Source organism: Schistocerca cancellata, chromosome 10, assembly GCF_023864275.1.
Source record: "Schistocerca cancellata isolate TAMUIC-IGC-003103 chromosome 10, iqSchCanc2.1, whole genome shotgun sequence".
Classification (NCBI taxonomy): Eukaryota; Metazoa; Arthropoda; class Insecta; order Orthoptera; family Acrididae; genus Schistocerca; species Schistocerca cancellata.
The window spans coordinates 638,458-651,104 of NC_064635.1; the positions used below are offsets into that span (position 1 = coordinate 638,458).

Below are 12,647 nucleotides of genomic sequence, written 5' to 3' on the forward strand. Positions count from 1 at the left end.
TTCAGGATTTTTGGTTATTCTCTGTTGGGAAAAAATACAAATTAAAGTTTCAAATTTGCTCAAAAACGACACATCCGAAAATTGCGTCCTGTCGCGGGAGCCAGTTGTAGTGGTTAATAAAAAAAGAAAAGAGAGAAGAAAGGAAAAGAAAAAAAAGGTTGAAAATGTGGGAAGAAAACGTAAGTGAATTTTTTTTTTTAAATCGTTAATGACCGTGAAAAAAGGGAAAGAAAGAAAGAAATGCAGATCGGACTTCGTATTACAGAAAAGCTATAGTTGGGGTGGTCCTTGTGGTGTTTTTTGAGCAAAAGTTAAACCAATTTCCACTACAAAAATTATTGAAAAGAAACAGAGAATAACAAAATGTAACTGACAGGAGGAAGTGGCGTAGATAAAAGTTCATCCTTTACCAGGTTAACTTGTCTTCTTTCGTGCGGCGTCCAGGTCTTCAAAAATCTCCTTCATTTCGGCATGAAAAGTCTGCTACAAAATCTTGCAATCGTCCAGGAATCACTAATTTATACCAATTAAAATCATCTTGATACTGTATGCAATTTAATTTACTTTGCTAATTCCATCCACAATATGTCTACACATTAAAATCACGTTTGCCATAAGCTTCAGCTATCAAGAGACAATCAATAAATGGATAGAAAACAAAAAAAAAAAAGAGAAAAAGAGTTACAATCCCGCTGCGACGGGATATTTTTTATCTGAGGGAACAAGTGTAGCGCGGCGAAATTCAAAGTCCCGCTACAAAATGAACTCTACACAAAACACGAAACAAAAAGTGTTAATATTTAATATAGTAGTTCCAAATATTAACACTTTTTGTTTCATGTTTTGTGTGGAGTTCACTAGTTCGTGAGAGTGCAGCACCGTCCTTCTTTGTCAATGCAACACAAACCACTACAACTTTTTATCTGACTGTTAGCGGCCACGAGAAGATAGAGTCCGCATTGTCGAAAGCCTCATCAACTTTGCCAGATACCACCCAATTTAGTATCTGTTAACAGTTTGTTGACAGTGATGTCTGTGTCACACTGAAAATGTTTGTACTGTATACAAACAAGAGAGCAATTTATCCATATATCTTGCAGACAATAAATATCGATCTGAGAAGACTTTGTAGCTTGCTCATTACTGTGCAAAATATGTCCTCAGTAGCTGTGCCTCTGATGAATCTGACTCGAACGAATAAAATACGCACAGCATTTGGAAGTAATGTAGTTCACAGCACAGAACAAGAAAAAAGAGAAACGTAACTCTTGTGTTAAAAGTGGGAAACACAGACCGACAGCAGTGCTTCAAGTGGTATGGAAATGAACTAAAATATGAAAACCTTGCATATTGCACCCTCCCCCTCCCAGTTTACTGCTACATCAATATCAAGTACCAAAAGCAGGAAAGGTGGATAAAAACAGTGAAATGAAAACAAAACTTACTTTTTATTTCTCAAGCACAGAAGAAAAATTTTCTTTTAACTGTTATAAAGCTTTAAACCGTTTAGTGAATTTGTCTTTAACAACATCAAGTCTTTTATTGCTGATGGTGTGTTTCCAATCTTTCACATACTTGTAAAGCAATGGAGGTATACATTGTGTAAAAAAAAAAAAAACTGTTCAGAAAAATTGGCCTTGCAAAATGTTATTTCCTCTGGAAACTTAAACAGTGAATAGAATGTATTCTCCAATTGTTCCTGGTGTCCACATTTATCTAAGAATGCATACAACTGACTATGAACATTTGCTACAAAGGACATTAAGCTGTCACTAGCATACAATGATTTTGGGTTTAAAGCATCATATTCCTTGAAACTTGTAAATAAATGATGCTCTGTGGGTGTTGATGAGAACAGAGTTGTTTCACAGTCACTACAGTTGGTTTCAGGTGTTACACCCATATTTCGTAGAATGTAACCAGCTACATATGCCAGTGCTTGTCTGTCATTTCTTACATCAGACCCACCACTACCAGCAGCAGCTTCATTATCAGCAAGGACACAATATAAATCACTTTGATCCATAATGGAATGGTCTGTTGTGGAGTCAATAAAGTTGTCATCACTAGCTCCCAAAAATCGCCTTCAATTGCTTAATGGCATGCATCTATCATCCTCACAATTACCTAGTGAATTTGTAAGTAAGGACATGTTATTGACTGTAACTGTTTTCAATGCTGCTTTGAACTGAAAGCAAGTTGGGTTGGTGTTTGCAACACCATGCTGCCTCACACAACAAAATACATTCTCCATTGGGTCTTGATTGAAAGCCCTGATGCTTAAAAAATTAAAGCCATTTTTTAAAATCTGTTCCAAATGAATATCAGTGATCTTATTGTAGTTTGCCACCCACTTATGAAACTGAACATATTTGTCTTATCTCTCCCTGTGCCCAACTCCAACATTTCCCAATTTTCCATTTCCTTTAACAGACTGTGCCACATCTCAATATGTGGGGACTCTGCAGAGAGGGCACACTTATAAGGCTTGTCATCTTGTGGATAACAATAGGAACTGTTCAGTGAATCAAATAAACAATCCATCTTTTCAACAAATTCTGCAGTGTATATTGCCTCAGCAGGTAAGATATTAAGTGCCACATAATTTTCAATAACTGCAGCAACTGAATGACTAAGCTGGGCTGCAGCTACCTTGACTTTTTTTTAGTAAAAGAATCCTTTAATTCAAAATGATTCGTATGTAGTTTTGGCAATGTCTTAAACATCTTCTGCTGATCCAGAAGAAAAGCCCTGTGAATATATTCAAAACTGGCCTCTTTTTTTAAACCCAAACTGTATTTTATTTCCTATCAGAGCATTTCTAGTATTTTTAATAGATGTGGGACATCATAAATGACTGCAATAGGTTCATTTCTGACTACAAAATGAAATGGAGTGGACTCAGTAGATTTCTCACAGCTGAGTTCCTTCAGTGCTCTCTGGTTGGTTGCACCCTGGTCACAAGCTGTACAAACTACCTTTAACCCTATTTCTTGCAATTGCCTTATGACATAGGTAATAACAATTTTTAAAGTGATACTTGAAACTGAGTTGTGAGTGAAATAATAAGCAACAACCTACTTCCAGCTTTTATGTATGCCTCTAACCATGAAAACTAATGCATTATCTGCATGAACATTTGACCTCCCTGAATGCCCTAAATCTTTAAACCCTGAAATTTCTTGTTTGCTTGCATTATAATACAACCCTCTTTCTAGACATGTCATCAAACAACAAAGCACAATATTTGTCACTGTTGTTCATTACTTCAACTTCTGCTTTCATTACATTCATGACCGGAGTATTCAATCCTGGTTCAAAAGGTATAGAAGACAACAGACATTTCAGGTACCTCACAGAAGGAAGATAAAAATGAACTGACAAATATTTGTATAGGCGGGGACTTCATTTGTATAAGAATAAAGCAATTACTTTGTCCTCGGGTGTCCATCGCCTTGCATTTGCTGATCGATGAACATTTCGTAATTGGCTGTTTATGAAATCTTTGGCAACGGAGTTTAAATTAGATTCGATGAAAGAGAAAGTATTGCTGTCATATAAATCTTTAAGTGCTTCCAATTCTGATTTTTTATGATGTAGCTTTGCTTTCAGTTTTGATAGCCTTGTTAGAGTATTCCTATGAATCTTGTACATTTTTGATTTTGTTGGAGTTAAGTCTGCTTTTGAAACCCCTGTACCTAAAACCCCACTTTCCTCATTACAAAATGTTTCAGATAAGAATTTGTTCTCACTATCTGCAGATTCATTTTGAGGGGAGATAAAAAATTTAAGAGGTGCATCACTCAATGAATTACTTTTCTCATCACAACTAGTGCTAGGTAATTCTCTAATACCAGTTTCATCTCTGGTATTGGCGCCTGTATAATAAAGATTTTCCATGGTACCACTAGTACTTGGTAAGTCTCTAATTCACTATTAACACCAGTTTCACCTGATCCACTTCTGGTACAAACATCTACATGAGAACTACTTGCCACAGCACAACTAAGGCTTTGTAGTTCATTAACACCAGTTTCACTTCTGGTATTAGCAGCTGTAAAATGAACAGTTGCCATAGCACCACTAGTGCTTGGTAGGCCCAATTTAATATTAACAACAGTGTCACCTGATTCACTACCGGTTTTGGCAATTTCACAAGGAACTCCTGTCACATGTTTTGGAAACACACCCCTGTTTAGCCTATGCCTAATTTTATTCATAAAATCTTCTTCGAAAAAATAATCTTCACAAACAAAATAAGAAGCACAGTTCACATCTGGTGACAGTTTACACTCTTCCACTGTAGAAGCAACTCTTGAGGTTGTTTTGGAAACCTGTAGAAATGCTTGTTGCAAATTTCCTCCGTTGATCCCACGTAATAGCCAGATGAACAGCCAGGGAACTTGCAGGAGTATTTCAACGCCAATCTGTTATGTTGAATATTCTGAAAAAAAAAAATCTGTTATGTTGAATATTCTGAAAAAAAAAGTCTTCATTAATTAAAACTACTACAGACATATCAAAGTTATTTAAATAAACAAACGGAAGCCACACTGCTTAATTCACGATAGAAGAGAATACATTTCATTTATAGGCTAGGAGATTATTTAATGAAAAAATAAATGTCTTACCTTACAATTAATTGTGGACATTTTTCAGCAGGAAATCTCTTCAATTCCATGGTGAACTTTATGAATTTAAAGTAAAAAATCTGTTTATAATGAAGATGAGTAGTATGTAAATATGAAACAAATACAAAGATGACTGTAACCGAGGACCACAGACTTCAGTGCAGAGCAAGACGATAGAATATTTCAAAGCAACCACCATTGGAGTTTAGACAGCTCTCATTGGTCAATTCCAGCTTCGTTTGACCCCTAGCGCCTCTAGTGGTCTGGAATGGAACTACGTGGCTTGTTACCACTTCGTCCATATAGCTTTCACACCCGTGGTTCACAGTATGGCCCCACTGTCACAGTAGTAACTGTCGTGGGTTATAATTACACATTTACTGTCCAGTTACATTCAAAGAGCTCAGAAATCATTGAACCAATTCCCACACACGAAATTTAGGTAAAACTGAGTTTATTTCATGACTTTTAACTCCTACTACATTTTCGTGTGTCGGTGGACATATTCTCGTACATTTCACAACCTTCTGTAGGCTGACCTAAATGACTTTCAACATGTCTCTTTTATAAGTTATAATTAAAATTAAGTTATAATTAAAATTGCAGTTATGTGTCGTTGGTTACTAAATTTTCATAAATAAAAATCTGAGTAACTGGGTAGTGGAGGGGGATTTGTTTTAATAAGGACTGTTACATATAGAAATAATTGCTGTTGAATTACACTGGTTACTTTGCCTAAAGATGGATTCCGTTTCAGTAACATGGTTTTAATTAAGGACATTAATTTCTCCAAAATTAAATAACTGCAAGAGTTCTAGCATATTTTTGTTACTCGTCATATGAATGCTTTTACTTATTTCTATATCTTCTTCATCAACTTTAACTGAAAGTTAGTAATTGATTGTATGTTTATGTATGAACAATGGTAATGAAATCTGAAATTACTGATATTTGGTAATTAACCCAGTTTTCACGCAAGCCAACTTGCCCATTAACTCCTGATAACCAAAGTAATAATTAAATTGGGTAAGCCCTGGATCAATAATTGAGATTCTTTAGGTGCTGTTACCATGTCTTATAAATGGGAGTATTGAAGATATCATAAAATTTATTTTGGGGGCAAAGAAAAATGTAACAACTGGAAAGTATACACCTGCTTTGTCACAACATTTACAGAAAAATCTGTTAAGGAATTCAGTGTATTTTATTTCAAGAATAGGAGATAGTTCACATCCCTGCACCTGAAACTACTGGAATGACATAAAACGTATTCAGACTGGAAAAAGCCGCAGCTGACTCCAGTATATAAGAAGGGTAAAAGAACGGACCCGCAAAATGACAGGTCAATATCCCTAACTTTTATTTTCTGCAGGATCCTTGTACATATTCTCAGTTTGAATATAATAAACTTTCTTGCGACTGAGAAGCTTGTGTGTGCAATTCAGCTCGGTTTTAGAAAGCGTCACTCGTGCAAAACTCAACTTGCCCTTTTGTCACGTGATATATCAAGAACTATGGATGAAGGACAACAGACAGATTGCATATTTCTAGATTTCCACAAAGCATTTGACACGGTACCCCATTGCAAGCTGTTAATGAAGGTACGAGCATACGGAATAAGTTCACAGATATGTCAGTGGCTCAAAGACTTCTTAAATAATAGAACCCAGTACGTTGTCCTTGACGGTGCTTATCAGAGGCAAGAGTATTGTCAAGAGTGCCTAGGGAAGTGTGACAGGACCACTGTTGTTCTCTGTATACATTTGGTGGACAGGGTGGGCAGCAATCTGCGGTTGTTTGCTGACGATGCTGTGGTGTACGGTAAGGTGTCAAAGTTGGGTGACTGTAGGAAGATACAAGACAACTTAGACAAAATTTCCAGTTGGTGCCATGAATAGCATTTAGCCCTAAATATGAAAAGAAGTGCAAGTTAATGCAGATGAGTAGGAAGATGAAAACCTGTAATATTCAGATACAACATTTCTGGTGCCCTACTTGACACAGTCAGGTTGTTCAAATATCTGGGCATAACGTTGCAAAGCGATATTAGATGGAACGAGCATGTGAGAACTGTGGTAGGGAAGGCAAGTGGTTGACTTTGCATTATTGGGAGAATTTTATGAAAGAGTGGTTCACCTGTAAAAGAAACTGTATACAGGATGCAAGTGTGACCTATTCTCAAGTACTGCTCGAGTGTTTGGGATCCGTATCAGGTCGGACTGAAGGAAGACATTGAAGCGATTCAGAGGTGGGCTGCTAGATTTGTTACTGGCAGGTTCAAACAACACGTAAGTGTTATGTAGATGCTTCAGGAACTCAAATGCAAATACCTGAAGGGAAGGCGAAGTGTTTTTTTTTTCTTTCGAGAAACGCTCGTGAGGAAATTAAGGAAACTGAAATTTGAAGCTGACTGCCAAATGAGTCTACTGCCGCTGACATACACTGTGCGTAAGGGCCACGAAGATAAGATATGAGAAATTAGGGCTCATACGGAGACCTACAGGCAGTCGTTTTTCCCTCGCTCTATTTGCGAGTGGAACAGGAAAGGAAATTACTAGTAGTGGTATAGGGTACCCTCTTTGTGGCTCTATAAAGTACAGATATTGTCAGTGTGACACAGAATGTGTCCACCATCAACCAGTTGGTGATTCCTCAGTACCTCAGGACGTGTCCTGTCAACGTAAAACAACAGGATTCCCAAGAATATAAATATAATGGAGCTTTGAAGGAAACGACTGAGAAGACAGGGATAGGTGGCTGAGAGGTGTGGTGGAGTGTGTTGAAAAAAGAGGAAAAGAAAGAACCAGAATAGGACACACAAAGATAGTGGGAAAACAGGACTAGTGGTGATGATTATTTTCCAAACTTAACCCAGCCTGCGATGGAAACTTCGTGGTGATGGTGATGATGATGATGATGATGATGATGATGATGATGATGAGTGATGAGTGATGATGATGATGATGATGATGATGATGTCGTCGTCGTCTTGTCAACTGATCCCTTCTTTTAGCCAAGTTAGCCACAAATTTCTTGTCTCTCCAATTGCATTCAGTACCTCCTGATTAGTTACTTGATCTACCCTTCTAATCTTGAGCATTCTTCTATAGCACAACATTTCAAAAGCTTCTATTGTCTTTTTGTCTAAATGTTTTTAACGTCCATGTTACACTTCCATACACATCTACAATCCAGACAAATACCTTCAGAAAAGACTTCCTCCGCTTAAATTTATGTCAGATTTTTAACAAATTTGTCTTTTTCAGATACAGTTTTCTTGCCATTGCCAGTCTGCAATTCATATTCTTTCAGTTCGGCCCTCATCAGTTATTTTACTGCCCCAAGTAGCAAAACCCATCTCATTTCCTAAACTAATTCTCTCAACAGCGCCCAGTTTAATTCAACTACATTGCATTATTCAAGTCCTTTGCTATATCTGGTGAGTTACAATACCATTGGCAAAGCTCAGAATTTTTATTTATTCACCTTTAACTTCAGTCCCCCCTCCAAATTTATCCTTGGTTTCCCTACTGCGTGCTTAGTGTACAGATTGAATAACATAGGGGATAGGCTACAAACCTGTCTCAGTCCCTCTCAATCACTGATTCCCTTCTGTGTCCTTCACCTGTTATAAATGTGGTCTGTTTTCCATACAAGTTGTAAATAACCTTCTACCCCCTTATATTTTATCTCTGCTAGCTTCAGTTTTTTAAAGAGTGTATTCCAGTCAACATTGTCTAGCTTTCTCTAAATATATATACCGTATAAACATAGGTTTGCCTTTCAGTAACCTGTCTTCTAAGACAAGTCATACGGTCAATATAGCTTCAAATCCTCCTCCCTTTCTTCAGAACCCAAACTGATCTCCTAATAGGACGACTTCTACCTATTTTTCCATTTTTCTATAAATAATTTGTGTCAGTACTTTGCAGTCACTACTTATTGAGCTGACAGTTTTTGGAATTTATATTATTACAGTCTTCTCAAAGTCTGAGGATATTTTGCACGTCTCCTCTATATTGCATACTATTCAGAACAGTTTTATTGTGGCCTGCTCTCCCGAGGATCCCAATAATTGTGAGGGAATGTTATCTACTCGAGGGGCTCCATTTCGACTCAGTTGTTTTGGAGCACCGTCAAGTTCTTCTCACAGTATCGTATCGTATCTGCGTCTCATCTTTACTTACCTCCTCTTGTCTATATTATTGCCTACGAGTTTATTTGCCTCGTACGCTCCTTCTGTACATTTCTTCTGCCTTTCAGCTTTCCTTTCTTTACTTAGAACAGGCTTGCCAACTAAGCTCTATATTCGTATAGCTGTGTCTCTTTCCTCAAACTCTTTAACAGACAATAAACATTTATATTACACAATCCCAGGCACAAATACAGTGGTTTATGTTTCAGTAATGTCTTAATAATTGTAATAAAGTGCACCACGGCCCTTCAGCTGTGCGAATTCCACCTTCTCTTGGCCACCGACAGGTACAACGAAACGGTGACCTACTGCACCCGTAGCTGGGCGAGGTGCCACTTTCTCACAATTTTGTTAATTCTGTACGAAACAGAAAATAATCGTGTTGTGTGGATATCTGAAAATGTAGATACCAGAAACAGTCGGAATAAAATGTTACGAATATTTAATTGATGTTGCTCAGGTAGGAGAAACTTCCACGTTGCCACGAATATTTGTAACACTACAATCTCTTATTACGTCCCCTTTGAGTGCATGCTTGGCCACAGGTGGTTAAAGGTCTAGACTGCAGTGACCATTTCCCTGTCAGGATACGCCTACTGACCGACCGTGTCTGGGAACGTGCCGACGGCGTCACTGTCACGGTCGACCGTGTCACCGGTGTGTCTGTGACGGACACTGCCTTTGTGCCGGTGGGGTGACGAGTGCCAGTCAGTGGTCAGGGACAGGTGTAAAACAGTGTCGGGACTGGTCGAAATCTGTGTAGGACCGGAGCTCCGACGTAGATTTCCTGCATACCGCGAACCGTTGCTGTGACTTTTGGGCTTCCCGAAGTGTCCCTCTCAGTTCTTCTGGAATCCTTGCCACCCTCGCCGTCTCCTCACTGTCATTATCGTCGAGATTTCCTTTGAATGAGCCGGGTAGGAACTTTGTTAATGATTTGTCAACATTGATTTCTGTCTTATTATAGCTTTTCTCTCTCTACTGCATCCCACTTACTCCTCTCCTCTTGATATATTTATTAATCTGGTCTGTGCCTCTCTTCTTAAGCCAACCAATCAGTCTTTTTCCTGGTACCTCCAGCTCCAAATATTGACATAGCGTTCCAGTTTGGTGCAAACACTTTACACGACCTAACCATTTAAATCTTGCAGTGCTCATTCTTTCTTACAGGGTCAAGTCATTACTGACTCTCTCTCTCTCTCTCTCTTTGTCCCCCCCCCCCCCTCTCTCTCTCTCTCTCTCTCTCTCTCTCTCTCTCTCTCTCTCTCTCTCTCTCTCTCTCTCTCTCTCTCTCTCTTTTTTTTTTTTTCCCCCCCCCCCCCCTAAGGAACTTCATTTCACATGCCTGTATCTGACTCTTCTCTCCTCTTTACGACACAGGTCTACAGACTATCCATCATGATTGGCAGGAGGTGTGTTTTATACATGGTATGTTTAGCTCTTAAAGGGACTCCCATGTCCCAGATTAAGTTTTGTACTTGGTGGAAGAAGCTGAATCCTTGTTCTACTCTGCTTGAAAGACTTGTAGTTTGACACTTCTACCAGTTGACATGGCACTATTGAGATAATTTCCACACATTCAATAGTCTCTCCTTCCATTATGATCATGCAAGGTGTGAGTGTCCTACTCATCTTCATTGCCTCTGTCTTGCTCCTACTCACAGTCAGCTCGAATCCTTTAAATTTTTTATTCCAGTAATCCATCTCTCTCCAAATGGTGATGTCATCGACAACAGCACAAGCATTGAGATCGCCATTTTCTACTTCCTTGGTTACTTTCATGATAGTGTCCGTAAGTCCGATGAAGTGGAATGGGCAAAGTGAATTGCCTTTCTGAATATCCCTCTGTGTCTTAAACCATTTTGCTCTTCCACCTCCTATTTGTACACTGCTTTCACAACCATCATACTGTATCTGAACTTTTTAAATTAATGAATCAGAGACATTATGTTTTCTCAAGCCTTACCCTATTTTACTCTTTGATACACTGTTGCATGCTTTTTTCCAAATCCAGGAACACTACTATCAGATCCTTCCCTTTTTCTCAGCACTTCTCCATTAGGTGACAAAGGGGAAAAATGAGGTCCGTCATTTCTCTGTTACTTCTGAATCTGTGCTGTTGTTCCTCAAATTGGTGTTCTAGGATTTTTCTCAATCTCTTTCCTATGATCTTTTCCAATACCATAAGGCAGTGTGGAAGCAGTGTGATGCACCTGTAGTTTGTGCATTTCTTTTTGCTTCCTTTCTTAAACAATGGTATTATAATTCTCTTTTTCCATTAACACTTTGTTCTCTTTCCATATCACCCCCAACATCCAATGTTCCACGTCTCAAGTAATATTCGATCTGTCGTTTTCTCTTATTTCTGCCAATCTGATGCAGGTGGTTCTACACCAGTTTTTCACCATTGCCCAAATTCGTGTCCTGTACTCGATATTAACTAGATCGGTGTGTACCCGTCATTCTGATCATCTCGTTCCAGAACAGAGAACAACCGATGTTCACAAAAAGTGGAAATCTCGCTTCGAACCTGACCTTTACGATAGTTGTGACACATTTACAGACAGCAGACACGGAGTATAATACAAACGGTGATCGAGAGGTAAGACGAGGTGTGAAACGGGGGACAGACATTCCCATTCGGAGCGAACAGGACTCGAAACACTGAACGGATGCCGTTACTCCCAAAACTCCTGCTGAGGTCGTTACATTCTTTCCGAGGTGAGTGGCGGTCTGTGCAATCGACCACCAGGTAAATTTCAACCGCGACTTCGGGCCGGAGTAATCCGGCGCGAGTCTTTATCAGCCGAGATGTCGAGCTCCCGTTTGCCGCACAGTGAGCAGTCCGGAGGCACCGACTGCAGCTCCCTGGAAGCTCCGGAGGGCAGCCCGGAGAAGGCCTCCGCCTCCCCCCAGCAGCGGCGGCAGCAGCGGCAGCAGCGGCAGCAGCAGCTGTGCCCACTCGACTATTCGACGCCACTCACCATCCAGATATCACCGGCACCCAGCAGCTCCAGCACCGACACCTCGTCCGAGGTTGGCTCCGCCTTCAACTCTCCCACACAAGGTACGAGGCTCGTACAGTGTATGTACACTTGTATGTGTTGTTCAGTGTCAGAGAGTGGTGTGTTGTCAATTTTAGTTCCCGAATAACACCCACCAAAAAGTTTTCTGCCAGTGTGTACCTTAGCCGAGAACTTCTGTAATGAGCACTTGGAACATTGTATTTCTAATTGACATATTTTTGTAACGGTATTGCCCCGTTCCTATTGTGTGCTATGGAACTGTTTCAAACAGGTGTCAGATGAGGTGTGTATATATTGCTTTACTTCCAAATTTTGAACCTCCCCAGTGTATTTTTGCTTCAAATGTTCCAGTTACATTTAGTCCAGGAATTGTGCACTTTCTGTCTATTGCTGGTGTAAAATTAGAAAATTACTGACAAGTTGTCAGCAGATGCAAAGGATAGTTAGAATATATGCTTATTTGGAAGTGTTTGTGAACTTAAGAAAGGAAGAGATGAAGGCGAGAAGGGACACAGAATTCAGAAAGGTAAAATTTAAATCGATGAATGGGCTTAAAAATTCTTGCCTTTAGTTTTTGTCTCACACACACGGTTCACTAATAATGGGCAATTACCCATTTCTGATTTCTGTAGACGTACGTTTCGTGTTGTGTCTATTGCTTGCCACCATTTTGCATTTTATTTATTTTTTAACAGTTTATTTGTATTGCCTTCGAAGTAGGTGTCGAGACTAGTGTGGAAAGCCCTCGAATAACCGATTGGGGCTACCGAATCACTAATACGGCCCGTGCTCAGC

The 12,647-nt window shown here is 39.3% G+C and overlaps 1 protein-coding gene across 2 annotated transcripts in view; it reads left to right on the forward strand.

The window, feature by feature from the left end:
* LOC126106906 (ubiquitin carboxyl-terminal hydrolase calypso) overlaps positions 1-12,647 on the forward strand; it is a 199,011-nt gene that overhangs the window by 129,117 nt on the left and 57,247 nt on the right. For both annotated transcript variants that reach the window (XM_049913323.1, XM_049913324.1), the window contains exon 7: positions 11,664-11,893. In XM_049913323.1, the coding sequence (XP_049769280.1) occupies positions 11,664-11,893 (230 nt within the window). The remainder of the gene's footprint in view (positions 1-11,663; positions 11,894-12,647) is intronic.